The sequence below is a fragment of the Gopherus evgoodei genome, chromosome 3 (assembly GCF_007399415.2).
Source record: "Gopherus evgoodei ecotype Sinaloan lineage chromosome 3, rGopEvg1_v1.p, whole genome shotgun sequence".
NCBI lineage: Eukaryota > Metazoa > Chordata > Testudines > Testudinidae > Gopherus > Gopherus evgoodei.
In genome coordinates, this window is record NC_044324.1 from 7,117,448 (window position 1) to 7,131,301 (window position 13,854).

At 65.5% G+C, this 13,854-nt stretch overlaps 1 protein-coding gene across 7 annotated transcripts in view; it reads left to right on the forward strand.

Moving 5' to 3' along the window:
• The window catches only part of FMNL3 (formin like 3), a 57,274-nt gene that overhangs the window by 26,368 nt on the left and 17,052 nt on the right, over window positions 1-13,854 (forward strand). For 4 of the 7 annotated variants that reach the window (XM_030554871.1, XM_030554868.1, XM_030554869.1 and 1 more), the window contains exons 5-18: window positions 861-944; window positions 2,274-2,426; window positions 4,783-4,891; window positions 5,425-5,501; window positions 6,076-6,169; window positions 6,487-6,561; window positions 7,306-7,416; window positions 7,888-8,037; window positions 8,500-8,601; window positions 8,939-9,191; window positions 9,274-9,342; window positions 10,384-10,508; window positions 12,299-12,501; window positions 12,826-13,060. In XM_030554871.1, the coding sequence (XP_030410731.1) occupies window positions 861-944; window positions 2,274-2,426; window positions 4,783-4,891; window positions 5,425-5,501; window positions 6,076-6,169; window positions 6,487-6,561; window positions 7,306-7,416; window positions 7,888-8,037; window positions 8,500-8,601; window positions 8,939-9,191; window positions 9,274-9,342; window positions 10,384-10,508; window positions 12,299-12,501; window positions 12,826-13,060 (1,840 nt within the window). Of the gene's footprint in view, window positions 1-373; window positions 451-473; window positions 566-860; window positions 945-2,273; window positions 2,427-4,782; window positions 4,892-5,424; window positions 5,502-6,075; window positions 6,170-6,486; window positions 6,562-7,305; window positions 7,417-7,887; window positions 8,038-8,499; window positions 8,602-8,938; window positions 9,192-9,273; window positions 9,343-10,383; window positions 10,509-12,298; window positions 12,502-12,825; window positions 13,061-13,854 lie in introns of those variants that run through there. The other 3 variants (XM_030554874.1, XM_030554873.1, XM_030554872.1) reach the window with 3 other exon arrangements.

Sequence of the window (13,854 nt, forward strand, 5' to 3'; positions counted from 1 at the left end):
AGCCAGGGGAGGAGAAATTGGCCTGCGAGCGTTTTGAGGGCGCAGGGGTGGGGAAGCCACTTTCCAGAGCAACCCAGAGTGGAGCTGAAGGCTCTGGCCCTGCCAGATAACAGCCAGGCGGCTGGAGGTGCCTGGAGGGGCTGCAATCTACAGGCCACAGCAGGTGCCTGTAGCAGGGTGGGCCGAGGGCAGTTTAACCCTGAATTCCTCGACTCTGCCAGGTTCTCAGCCCGTGAGCAGAAACTGCCCCAGGACAAAGCTAACCAAGGGGCAGCTTTTCACAGGGGCCTTGGCCCCTGCAGCTGCTGCTGCCTGTGGCTTTGTCTGCAAATCCTACCGGGCGCCTGCCTAAATCCAGCCATAGGGTCCCTGTCTGAGTGTGGTCAGGAGTGACGGCTGGGGTCACGCAGAGAATCGGGGCCCAGGGGTCGGCTGCACCTGCGTGGCCAGGTCATGCCGTGCCCTGGGCGGGAAGGGCAAGGGGGCACAGGACTCTGAGCTCTGTTCTCCGGGCTCCATGGCGTGCGCAGACCCACTGACGTCGAATGGACCCTTTATCATCATGGTGACGCTGTAGCGTTACGGTGTTGATTTTCCCCTGGCTCTGGGGTGTGATCACACTGTGCTGGGGGGTGTCAGTGGCCCCCAAGGTCACTGCCCAAAGGACCTGTCTCTTTTCCAGCCCAGGACTCCTCCCTGCTAGGGTTTCCTGGCCTGACATGGCACCGCTGGCTTCTCGCCTGGTGGGGGGCTCTGGACCGTGGCTGAAATTCGCCTGGGGCAGGAGGCCAGCATGAGCGCTAGGCACCGTGTCCGCTCGTGGGCCCCTGGGGTGACTCGCTCTCTGCTCTGCTCTGCAGGTGGGTTCGGGAGTTTCTCAATGACGAGAACAAAGGCCTGGACGTCTTGGTGGAGTATCTCTCCTTCGCACAGTGTGCTGTGATGTGAGTATGCGTCTGTGGCGCCCGGGGGGGGGGGGAGCTCTTTGGGGGCAGCTGCAACTCCTCGTCCCCCTGGGCAGAGCGGGTCAGACTGGGTCTCTTGAACAGTGCAGGGCTGTGTGATCCCAGCTAACCTGATTCTACTGGGCTCCATTCTCCCTCCTCTTGGGAGCATCCCCGACTGGCCCACGTGCTTCAGGGGAAGGTGTGAGACTCCTGCGCTGGCAGAAGTGGGCTAATCTGCCCCCCATGAAGGTGTCATCTTGATCCTAAGAATTAGAGATTGGCCAGTGCCCCAAAGCAGGAGACTGAATCTTAATAATAGGAGACACAGCTGTCTCCTAGAACTGGAAGGGACCTTGAAAGGTCATTGAGTCCAGTCCCCTGCCTTCACTAACAGGACCATTTTTAGGACTGATTTTTGCCCCAGATCCCTAAGTGGCCCCCTCAAGGATTGAACTCACAGCCCTGCGTTTAGCAGGCCAATGCTCAAACCGCTGAGCTATCCCTCCCCCCGAGCTATCTGCTCCTGCCCTCAGCAACTTCCTGTGGCTGTGAGTTCCACAGTCTGACGCCGCCAGGTGTGAAAAAGCGTTTCCTTTGATCGTTCTGCTGTTGCCCCTTTCGGACGTCCTCTTGTGCGTGTGTTCGAGGCAGGGAAGTGGGTGCTCCCACTCTCCCTTCTCTGGGCCCTGGCTGCGGCAGCAAAGGGCAGGGCAGAATAGAGCCAAAGTGCTATGCACCCGGCACCACTCGTTGCTAATACAGGGGCGAGGAGAGTCTCCATTGTCCTTGTGACCCTCTCGCCGCCCCACTGGTGGCCATTTCGTGCCCCAGCCATTTCCCATCACCCTGTCACTTTAAGACATTGACCCTGCCGGTGCAAGTCGCCTTCACACGTGTCAGGGCAGGGCCGAGCTGGTCGCTTGCTGGGCGCAGAAGAGCATTTGAACAGGGGACGGTCTTTTCCGTGGCAGGCTCTGCACCGGGCATACAAGGCCGTGATATTTGCAGGGTTCCTGCTGACACGCAGACTCGCCTGCTGCAAGCCCTGGGGGTGGCTTGCTGCTCTGGGGAAGGTGTTTGAAAGCAGCAGTCCCTGGAGGAGAAGCGAATTTCTGCCCTGGTGCCGGGGCGCTTGCTGTGAGCAGGAGCGTGCTCGAGCTGCTACGCCTGCCATGCTGCTTACGAGTCAGTGTGCGCTTGCAGCCCTCACTAGCGTGCGCAAGTCCCTCCCCTGCGCCCCCAGCTTCGGGCGCCGGGCAGCCCGGGCAGCCCTGCTCTGCCGCTTGCCATGAAGCCTCCGTGTGTGTGTCCCCCTCTCCCGCTCAGGTTTGATTTTGAGGGTCTGGAAAGCGGCGAGGACAGTGCGCTAGAAAAGCTGAAATCCTGGAGCAGATCCATCGAGGATCTGCAGCACCCCATGACCCTGTCTGCCCCCTTCACCAACAGCCTCGCCCGCTCTGCGCGCCAGTCCGCCCTACGGTATGTGCTCCCCTCCGCCCTACAGTACGTACCCCACTCCGTCCTATAATATGTGCTCCCCTCCGCCCTACAGTACGTACCCCACTCCGTCCTATAATATGTGCCCCCCTCTGCCTTACGGTACGTACCCCCTCTGCCCTATAATATGTGCCCCCCTCCGCCCTACGGCTTGTACCCCCCTCCACCCTACAGCACGTAAATGCGCCTCCCCCACCCTATGGTACCTACACATACACCCCCTCTGTGCCCTGCGGTATGTCACTCCCTCCCCCAACTCTGCACTATGATACCTCCCTCCATGGTACATACCTGCCTGCCTGGTACACCCCCCTCTGCTCTGCCCTATTGTACGTGCCCCCCCATGGTCCATGCTCCCCTCCACTCTGCATCTGCCTGCTCTGCTGTACACTACGCACCCTCTGCGCCCCCCTCCCTGGGACATGTGCCCCCTTCTCGCTTCCCCAGGTTTGGCCTGTTCCCTTCTCTGCTGCCAGCCCCATGTCCCGCCTCCACTGGGGGGGTCAGTAACGCGCCCTCCTCTCTCTGCTTCCAGGGCCCGTCTCCCTCTCGCTCTGCCTGCCCGTCTCTCTGGCCTGTGCTCTCTCTCTCTGTCCTCTGGCTGTGCCTGCCCCACTTCTCGCTGGGTAAGTACCCACCGGCTCCAGGCCGCACGGTCTGCTGGGCACAAGCCCCTCCGGGGCCACCACCACGCTGTGCGCCTTTCCGCTCTGCTCAGCCACAGGGGCGTGGATGGGAGTGTGCGTGGAGTGGACGCGTGTGTGTGCATGGGGGGTGGACATCGCATGGAGTGGATGCATGTGAGTGTGCATGTATGTACATGGAGTGGACGTGTGTGAGTGTGCATGTGTGTGCGTGGAGTGGACGTGTGTGTGTGCATGTGAGTGGAGTGAACGTGTGTGTGCGTGGAGTGCATGTGTGTGTGCACAAGTGAGTGTGTGTGGAGTGGATGTGTCTGTGCATGGAGTGCATGTGTATGAGTGTGTGTGGAGTGGACATGTACATCTTGGTGTTCAGTCACGTGTGTCGACATGTGCATGTGTGTGGCATCTGGCTGTTCGTACACATGTGTGCATGCGCCTCTTTCTCTTTTCCCCCTTTGGTTTTTCCACCTCCCGGCCCGTGACTCTGCCTCCCTTCCCTCTGCGCCCGCATGCATATTCCCTGTGGGATCCCCCTGCCCCTCCGGTGCCAGCAGACCTCTGTGCTCACCCTCCCCTGCTCTGCCCTGTGGCCCCCCATGTGTCCTGCCCCTCCATGGACCCTGCACTACCCCTGTGACCAGCAAGTGCCCTCCCTGCTGCCCTGTCTCTCCTCATCTGCCTGCCTTGCCCTGCCTGCTCTGTGCGGTGCCCTGCATCGTCCCCTCGGATGAGGCTCCAGGCGCTTCCTTTGGGCCTGCTGCCCCTGTCAGCACTGCCTGTCCCCGGAGCCTGGAAATTGCCCCGAGCAGAGCCAGGGGCTGGGGGCTGTCAGCAGGGGGATGGCTCTGTGGGTGCAGCAGTGGGGAGGACACACAGGTGAGGGTGTGGCCTAGCGAACAGGACGTTGCGCTGGGACTTAGGACACCGACCTGCTGCGTGACTTGGGCTGGTCCCTTCCCGGCTCTTTGGCTTAGTTTCCCCTCCCCCCCCCCCCCGTCGGGATGGTGAGCTCCCTGGGTCTGGGACCGGAGGGGTGAGGCACACGTCCCTTTGTGCTGGGAGGATTGGCTCCTCTGACTGCATCTGCAGGCAGCAAGGCTGGGGAGTGTGGCTGGACACAGACTCCTCCCTGCCTGGCGTGGCCCATGGGGCTCTGCCACGCTGGCCGGGGGTTAGTACCAGTGGGGCTGGTGCAGCAGCATTCGGATCCCTGTGCAGCAGGAGTGTGCCACGTGCCCTCCCGACCTTCCACTGGCTCACGCCCGTGCAGTGTCTGTGCCCCCGGCTGGCGCAAGGGGCCGGGCTGTGCATGCTCCATGGCTTGGTACCTGCAGCTGGGGAAGGGGATGGGGCCTGTTACTTCTCCAGAGCTGGGCCTGTGCAGACCCCTAGCCGTATGCTCTGAGGAGTGTGCAAAGCGCTGGCTTTCCCGGTGCACGAGGGCCGAGGCTGGCACGAGGTGCAGGGCGTGGCGGGGCTGGTGCAGCTCCGGGGGGCGGGGGAGGCGGTTATGCTGGCAGAGGTGCAAGGGCAGGTGGGGCAGAGGCTCAGAGGTGCTCGGTCGAGTTTCAGCCCCCGGACGCTGCCAGAGTTGGAGTCTTGGGAGCTAGCGTGCTCTGGCGGTGCCCGGCTCGGAGGTCGCCAGGCAGCCCCTTCCAGGGCTCGCTGACCGCAGGCTGCCGTGTCTTTGGCAGCTGCAGCACTTTGCCCAGCAGGAAGGCTCTGAAGAACTCGCGGCTGGTGAGCCAGAAGGACGACGTCCACGTCTGCATCATGTGCCTGCGGGCCATCATGAACTACCAGGTACCCGGCACCTACCACGGACGTAAGGGTGATGGAGGGGACATGGTGCTTCCTCCTCAGCGGCTACTGCCCCTGCCGTCGGCTTGTGTCGAGCCCCTGCACCTGTCCCCAGGGGAAGGGGCAGGAATCCCTGTAGGGGGGCAATGGGGTCTCCTCCTCTCCTGACCCCCAATCGCTGCAACTGCCCAGACTCTGGCAGTTTCTCCTGCGAGGCCCGGCTGTAGCAGCTGTTACATAATTTGGAACCAGGCAGGAGGTAGCACCTGTCTTGGAACTTGGGGAATTTTATAAGAGAGAAAAAAATCGACCTCTCTGAGCAAGTAGGGAGGGCACGGCTGGCTGGTTAGAGCCCACGGGCTGCTCCGGATGAAACCCAGCATGTCCTCCTGCAGCCCTGGAGGAGCCTCTGCTTCCCAGCAGCAAAAGGGCTGTGCTGTGTGTTGGGGATAGGAACCCCACCTCCCCCGGACCCCCGTTCCTGCCCATCCTGCTGTTGCTAATGCCCCACTCTCTGCCTTTCCCACCCTCCTCAGTATGGCTTCAACCTGGTGATGTCCCATCCCCACGCTGTTAATGAGATAGCGCTCAGCCTGAATAACAAGAACCCCAGGTAAGGCGCTGGTGCCGCTCCCCTCCCCAGGCAGAGCGGCAGCAAATCGGGGTCCCGTTCCCGGCTGGGCTGACTCCCACCCTGCGTCCCCTCCCTGGTTCCCCACCGGGGACGAGAACCCTTCCTGGGCCTGTCTCAGCGAGGAGTGGGGCTGGGCTGGGCCGGGCCGGGGGAGAGTGTGGGGATTACAGACCGTAGCAGAAAGCTGCTGGGTGACAGACCCTTTCCCCTCCAGGCAGCTGGCTCCCATCCACCCCAGGCCTTATCGGCAGCTGGGTGGCCAGAGTGTGAAATGAGTTTGATGGGTCTCAGTCCAGGCCCCGTTGGACGGTACCCGCAGCAGCTGGCAGACACTGGACTTCCCGATCCCCACCAGGTCAGGGTGGCGGGAAGCTGGCACCCGCCTGGGCTCTCTGAAAGTCTCATCCCAGCCCCTGTCCCCAGCCTGGGAGTCAGCCCAGGCAGAGAGAGGAGCCCCCGGTGCAGACTCTGCTGCTATCAGGCCAGTAGGACCCCGGCAGGGCAGGGCTTGTGGGTGGGGGGTGAGCCACTGAGCCCGTTGGTCGTCCCCTAGGACCAAGGCGCTGGTGCTGGAGCTGCTGGCGGCTGTCTGCCTGGTGAGGGGAGGCCACGAAATCATTCTCGCTGCCTTTGACAACTTCAAAGAGGTGAGCCTGGCCCTGCCACAAGGAGCTCCAGGGGCTGGGACAGGCATTGTGGGACAGAGACGGGCCAGCGCTTAGCCTGGCTGTTGGGGATGGGCTGCCCCATCTCTAGGGGTGCTCAGGCGGCTGCAGTGGGGCCAGGGGCTGCAGACAGTCTCTGGATGCTCTGTCCAGCCCATTCCAGCAAAGAGCAGCTGCTCTGGGATCCCGGGGTTAATCCGACAGGAGAGCAGCCCGTGCCCGATGCCGGGGGGATGGGCACAGGGGCCTAGGGAGAGCTGTGTGCGTACAGCGGTAACCCGTCTGCGGGCACCTTGCAGGTCTGCAAAGAGACGCACCGCTTTGAGAAGCTCATGGACTATTTCCGGAACGAGGACAGCAACATCGATTTCATGGTGAGCAGTTGGGGGTGGCCCCAACCTGGGGAGCGCAGGCCAGCACGGCCCTCCCAGGGGGGCTCCAGCAAGTGCCTGGCAGCCAAGGCACTGGAGAACAGCTGCTCATGCAGGCCTGGATCCCGCCCCCAGGACTCCTGCCCCGAAGGTCGGTCAGCTGGTGCCTGGATCCCAGACCCAGTGACACCCCCCACCCCCACCCCCAAAGGCCGGCCGGCTTGTGCCTGGATCCCAGACCCAGAGATCCCCTGGCCCCCAAAGGCCGGCCGGCTTGTGCCTGGATCCCAGACCCAGTGACACCCCCCACCCCCACCCCCAAAGGCCGGCCAGCTGGTGCCTGGATCCCGCCCCCAGGACTCCTGCCCTGAAGGTCGGTCAGCTGGTGCCTGGATCCCAGACCCAGTGACACCCCCCACCCCCACCCCCAAAGGCCGGCCGGCTTGTGCCTGGATCCCGCCCCCAGGACTCCTGCCCCAAAGGCCGGCTGGCTAGTGCCTGGATCCCAGACCCAGAGACCCCCTGGCCCCCAAAGGCCGGCCAGCTGGTGCCTGGATCCCGCCCCCAGGACTCCTGCCCCAAAGGCCGGCCGGCTTGTGCCTGGATCCCAGACCCAGAGACCCCCTGTCCCCTGAAGGCTGGCTGGTGCTGGATCCCAGACCCACCCACCCCCAAAGGCCGGCTGGATGGTGTGGGTATCCTGCCCCCACATTCCCTACGATGACCCTCTCTCTCCCTCCCTTGCAGGTGGCCTGCATGCAGTTCATCAACATTGTGGTGCATTCGGTGGAGGACATGAATTTCCGGGTGCACCTGCAGTACGAATTCACCAAGCTGGGCCTGGAAGAGTTCCTGCAGGTAGAGCCGGGGAGCACTAAGAGCCCAGATCCTCCTCTGTCAGGTGCATCGCGGTAGCCTGAGGCCCCCCAGTAGCATGGAGGAGACGGACACGTGGCCAGGCTGCATCAGTCCCCCCTGGGGCCCAGCACCGGCTGCTTTAGAGCGAGGCGCAATAGGCAGAGGTGGGGGGGATCTGCCCCCCAGGCCTGCCCTTGCCCCCAGTAGGATCCTTAGGCCCGGAGAGAGGGAAAGTGACTCCCCCAGGCTCACGCAGGGCAGCCGCCCTCCCTCTCCCGCCTCACCAGGCCTCAGTTTCCCTCTCTGTGACATGGGGATGGGCGACAGCACAGGGGTGACGCGAGAGGAAGGCAGCGGCAGGGGACTGTGCTGCGGGCGCTCTAAGCAGGCAGGTGGCCTGCCAAGGGGAAGGGAGACGGGTGGGCAGATGGTGTTCTGCTGCCCTGACGCCAAGTCTCCCCCCCCCCGCAGAAGTCGCGGCACACGGAGAGCGAGAAGCTGCAGGTGCAGATCCAGGCCTACTTGGACAACGTCTTTGATGTGGGGGGGCTGCTGGAGGACGCGGAGACCAAGAATGTGGCGCTGGAGAAAGTGGAGGAGCTGGAGGAGCACGTCTCCCACGTAGGCATCTCGGCCCGTCTGCACCACGGGCTGGATCCCCACCAGGCCACAGGGGTGGCCCCACCCCAGCCTCTGCACCCTGCCAGGCCTGCTTGCTGTCTCCCAGCAGGGTGCTGGCTGCATTGGGAGGGGGCGACTCCAACTCCCACATCTGCATTGACATCTGCAGATTGCCTGGGCGGATGGGTCTTGCAGGAACCGGCGCCAGGGGTCAGGGCCGGGGTGTGGGGTGCTCTTGGCCCTCACCCTCGAGGGGATTCTGCAGAGGTTCTTCCCCCAGGAGTCACGGGGGCAGGGGGCAGATTCCATGGGGCGGGAGGGGGCTTCACTTTCTGTTTGTGCTGGGGGTGTGGGGCTGCCCGTTGGGTCCTGGCAGAACCAGCAGCCGGCAGACAGGGTGTATGGCAGCTCCTAGCGCTGCCCTGTGCCCCCGGTACCAGCTGCCTCGTGCTCTCTCTGCAGTTGACGGAGAAGCTGCTGGATCTGGAGAACGAGAACGTGATGCGCGTGGCGGAGCTGGAGAAGCAGCTACTGCAGCGAGAGAAAGAGCTGGAGCTGGTCAAGGTGTGGCGCAGGGATCGGGCCAGGGAACGCAGGGCTGGGAGGACGGCTGAGCAGCTCAGCAATGGGGCCCTGAGCCAAGGGTGCTCCCGTCCCAGCCCCGTTCCCAGCATGCCCCTTTCCACTTGCGGAGACGCCCAGTGGGCTGGGGAGCAGCGGAGGGGCTGGTGGGAACATCCGTCGGCCCGGCCCCTTTCCATAGCACGGAGGGCTGCGATCCCGGCCCCATGCCGAGCTCTGGGAGCCGGGGCTCTGGGGCTCAGGGCCCCTCCGGACGTGGGGGCCGGGATCTGGCTTATGGGGGGGACGCAGCCCTAACCGCCCTTGTCTGCGGGTACAGGAGACCTTCGAGAGCACGACTCACCAGGTGCACACGCTGCGCAGGATCATCAAGGAGAAGGAGGCGGCTTTCCGGCGGCACTGCGGCTCCTGCCAGCCTGGGGAGCCGGGGGGTGACCCGCTGCCGCCCCTGGAGGGTGAAGGAGACGTCCCTGACTACGACATCTGCCTCCCGGCCTTGCCTCCTGTGGAGGCCGCCCCCCCGCCCCCACCTCCCCCACCCCCTGTGCCCCCGCCGGCCCCGCCACTGCCAGGTAAGCTCGGCTCGTGCCCTGGGATTGCTGCCAGGTGCCCCTGGAGGAGCCGGCACCTCATCCTCTCCCTTTCTCCCCACAGACAAGTGCCCCCCTGCCCCTCCGCTGCCTGGGGCCTCGCCCTCCGTCGTCCTCACCGTGGGGTTGTCAGGTAGGAAGGGTCCCTGTTAGGGTGCGGCGACAATGGAGTGCTGGTTCTGGAGCCAGTGTGGGGGGGTGTCCCATGGGGCAGGCAGGGAGGGAGGTCTCCAGGGGGAGTCTCCCATGGGAAAGGTGGGGGGGTCCCATGGGGCAGGCAGGGAGGGAGGTCTCCGGGGGGGAGTCTCCCATGGGGCAGGCAGAGGGGGTCCCATTGGGGAGGGGGTCTCCTGTGGGGCAGGCGAGGAGGGGTCTCCCGTAGGCTAAGCGGAGAAGATCTCCCAAAGGGCAGGTGGGGAGGGGGTCTCCCATTGGATAGGTGGGGGGTCCTATTGGGGAGGGTGATCTCCTGTGGGGCAGGCGGGGAGGGGTCTCCCATGGGATAGGCGGGGGAGGTCAGGGGACAGGTGGGGCGAGGTGTCCTGTGGGGAGGGCAGGGAGGGAGGTCTCTCGGGGGGGTGGGGTGTCTCCCTGGAACCGTGTTCAAGGCCTGGGCTGTGGTTGCGGGAAAATTTCCCTCCAAATTCCCACAGCTCAGCCCAGCCCCTGGGTTTGCAGCCAAGCAGCCTCGAAAGCAGTTAGAGCCTTTGGGGTTCCCGCCCCCAGGATAGAGAGACCTCGAGGGCCCCAGGGGCTGCCCCTGCTGCTGCCTGATCTTTAGGCACCCCCTGCATCTGTCCTTGGGTCCCCCTCCACTGCTCTGTTCAGCCGGTGGGTGCCCAGGTCTCTCTGGGCTTCTACGGTAAGGCCTGGCCAGAGTGTGCTGACCCTTCGGGGGGGGGGGTTAAAGAACCCCGGCATTCTGGGATTTGTAGTGCAGGGAAGTTGGCTGGGCTGCAGTGCATGCTGGGAAAGGGGCTGGGATATAAAACAGGGGGGCGCTATTGTGGACAGGTCCTTACAGCCTGGGTCTGTGGCGGGCTGCACCGGTGGGCTGGGGGCATCGACCAAGGCTGTGCCCCTCTCTCCTGCCCTCTCTGCCCAGGCTTTGGGCTCCCTGTGGGCTCGCTGCGAGCAAGGTGGTTTCATGCCCTCCCTGCCCCCTTGTCCCCAGCCATCCGGATAAAGAAGCCCATCAAGACCAAGTTCCGCCTGCCCGTCTTTAACTGGACGGCCCTGAAACCCAACCAGATCAGCGGCACCGTCTTCAGTGAGCTGGACGACGAGAGGATCCTGGAGGTGGGCGCAGGGCCGGGGGCCTCGTCCCGGTGGGAGAGGGAGTGGAGCTCACGGAGCCGGAGCGAGGGTGCTCCTGCCGGCCTGGGGGCAGCGGTGCGCTGGGGCTGGGGATAGCAGTGAGCAGTCCCTAGCGGGGGGTCCCCCGGGGATAGCAGTGAGCAGTCCATAGCGGGAGTCCAGTCCGTGGGTCCCCCAGGGATAGCAGTGAGCAGTCCCTAGTGGGAGTCCTGTCCGTGGGTCCCCTGGGTATAGCAGTGAGCAGTCCCTAATGGGGGTCCAGTCCGTGGGTCCCCCGGGAATAGCAGTGAGCAGTCCCTAGTGGGAGTCCTGTCCGTGGGTCCCCCGGGGATAGCAGTGAGCAGTCCCTAGTGGGAGTCCCGTCCATGGGTCCCCCGGGGATAGCAGTGAGCAGTCCCTAGTGGGAGTCCTGTCTGTGGGTCCCCCGGGAATAGCAGTGAGCAGTCCCTAGCGGGGGGTCCCCCGGGGATAGCAGTGAGCAGTCCCTAGCGGGGGTCCAGTCCGTGGGTCCCCCGGGGATAGCAGTGAGCAGTCCCTAGTGGGAGTCCTGTCCGTGGGTCCCCCGGGGATAGCAGTGAGCAGTCCCTAGCGGGGGGTCCCCCAGGGATAGCAGTGAGCAGTCCCTAGCGGGGGTCCAGTCCGTGGGTCCCCCGGGGATAGCAGTGAGCAGTCCCTAGCGGGGGTCCTGTCCGTGGGTCCCCCAGGGATAGCAGTGAGCAGTCCCTAGTGGGAGTCCTGTCTGTGGGTCCCCTGGGTATAGCAGTGAGCAGTCCCTAGTGGGAGTCCTGTCTGTGGGTCCCCTGGGTATAGCAGTGAGCAGTCCCTAGTGGGAGTCCTGTCTGTGGGTCCCCTGGGTATAGCAGTGAGCAGTCCCTAATGGGGGTCCAGTCCGTGGGTCCCCCGGGAATAGCAGTGAGCAGTCCCTAGTGGGAGTCCTGTCCGTGGGTCCCCCGGGGATAGCAGTGAGCAGTCCCTAGTGGGAGTCCTGTCCGTGGGTCCCCCGGGGATAGCAGTGAGCAGTCCCTAGTGGAAGTCCCGTCCATGGGTCCCCCGGGGATAGCAGTGAGCAGTCCCTAGTGGGAGTCCTGTCTGTGGGTCCCCCGGGAATAGCAGTGAGCAGTCCCTAGTGGGGGGGTCCCCCGGGGATAGCAGTGAGCAGTCCCTAGCGGGGGGTCCCCCGGGGATAGCAGTGAGCAGTCCCTAGCGGGGGTCCAGTCCGTGGGTCCCCCGGGGATAGCAGTGAGCAGTCCCTAGTGGGAGTCCTGTCCGTGGGTCCCCCGGGGATAGCAGTGAGCAGTCCCTAGCGGGGGGTCCCCCAGGGATAGCAGTGAGCAGTCCCTAGCGGGGGTCCAGTCCGTGGGTCCCCCGGGGATAGCAGTGAGCAGTCCCTAGCGGGGGTCCTGTCCGTGGGTCCCCCAGGGATAGCAGTGAGCAGTCCCTAGTGGGAGTCCTGTCTGTGGGTCCCCTGGGTATAGCAGTGAGCAGTCCCTAGCGGGGGTCCAGTCCGTGGGTCCCCCGGGAATAGCAGTGAGCAGTCCCTAGTGGGAGTCCTGTCTGTGGGTCCCCCGGGGATAGCAGTGAGCAGTCCCTAGCGGGTTGCTGCCCCCCATTCTGCAGGGATCCCCAGGGAGCTCCTGGGGCGGGGTCCCCCCAGGCCTAGCTGGCAGGTCGCGTGGCCAGTGTGGCAGTGGTGTCCCTGGTTCGGGTGCCCAGCCTGGCTGGGAGCCGTGGGGCAGGGCCTGCCGGGTGACGCTCTCCCCTCTCCCCGCCAGAACCTGGACCTGGACAAGTTCGAGGAGCTGTTCAAAACCAAAGCTCAGGGCCCAGCCGTGGAGCTGGTCTGCGCCAAGAACAAGGCCTCGCACAAGGCAGCCAGCAAGGTGACGCTGCTGGAGGCCAACCGGGCCAAGAACCTGGCCATCACGCTGCGCAAGGCAGGCCGCAGCGCCGAGGAGATCTGCAGAGCCATCCACATGTAGGTGCCCCCGGGCGGGGCAGGGGGAGCCCTGGCTTTGCACCCCCAGCCGGAGGCCCGGCCTCTAGGAACGTGGGAGGCTGGAATCCCCTCCCCCGGCTCCAGTGCTTTGCAGGAGCCTCTCACACCCAGTGCCCCCCCAAGACTGGGGGATGGAGGGGCCCAGGCAGCGCCCCCAACCTCAAGGGAGAACAGGCGGCTTTGCAGTGGGTGCTGGGAGGAGGGCATCTCCCCTGACTACCCCGGAGCTGCGCCCGGCCCTGGGGTGACGGTGTGGGGGCGGCCCTGCCCCCGGCACGCTGACGGGTCCCACCTGGCCGGCAGGTTTGACCTGCAGACGCTGCCGGTGGACTTCGTGGAGTGCCTGATGCGCTTCCTGCCGACGGAGGCGGAGGTGAAGCTGCTGCGGCAGTACGAGAAGGAGCGCAAGCCGCTGGAGGAGCTGGCGGACGAGGACCGGTTCATGCTGCACTTCAGCAAGGTGGAGCGCCTGGCGCAGCGCATGGCCATCATGGCCTTCCTGGGCAACTTCCACGAGAACGTCCAGATGCTGACGCCGGTACGGGCCCTGCGCCTCCCGCCGGAGCCCGGCCCCTGGCCCTGGCCTTGCCACGAGCTCTGCCCTAGAGCAGCCCGAGCCCCCCGCTGGAGCCCGGCCCCTGGCCCTGGGCTGGCCATGAGCTCTGCCCTAGAGCAGCCCGAGCCCCCCGCCGGAGCCCGGCCCCTGGCCCTGGGCTGGCCATGAGCTCTGCCCTAGAGCGGCCTGAGCCCCCCGCCGGAGCCCGGCCCCTGGCCTTGGGCTGGCCATGAGCTCTGCCCTAGAGCGGCCCGAGCCCCCCGCCGGAGCCCGGCCCCTGGCCTTGGGCTGGCCATGAGCTCTGCCCTAGAGCGGCCCGAGCCCCCCGCTGGAGCCCGGCCCCTGGCCTTGGGCTGGCCATGAGCTCCGCCCTAGAGCGGCCCAAGCCCCCCGCTGGGGCCCGACCCCTGGCCCTGGCCTTGCCATGAGCTCCGCCCTAGAGCGGCCCGAGCCCCCCGCTGGAGCCCGGCCCCTGGCCCTGGGCTGGCCACGAGCTCCGCCCTAGAGCGGCCCGAGCCCCCCGCTGGAGCCCGGCCCCTGGCCCGGGGCTGGCCACGAGCTCCGCCCTAGAGCGGCCCGAGCCCCCCGCCGGAGCCCTACCCCTGGCCTTGGGCTGGCCATGAGCTCCGCCCTAGAGCGGCCCGAGCCCCCCGCTGGGGCCCAGCCGCTAGCCCTGGCCTTGCACGAGCTCCGCCCTAGAGCGGCCCAAGCCCCCCGCTGGAGCCCGACCCCTGGCCCTGGCCTTGCCATGAGCTCTGCCCTAGAGCGGCCCGAGC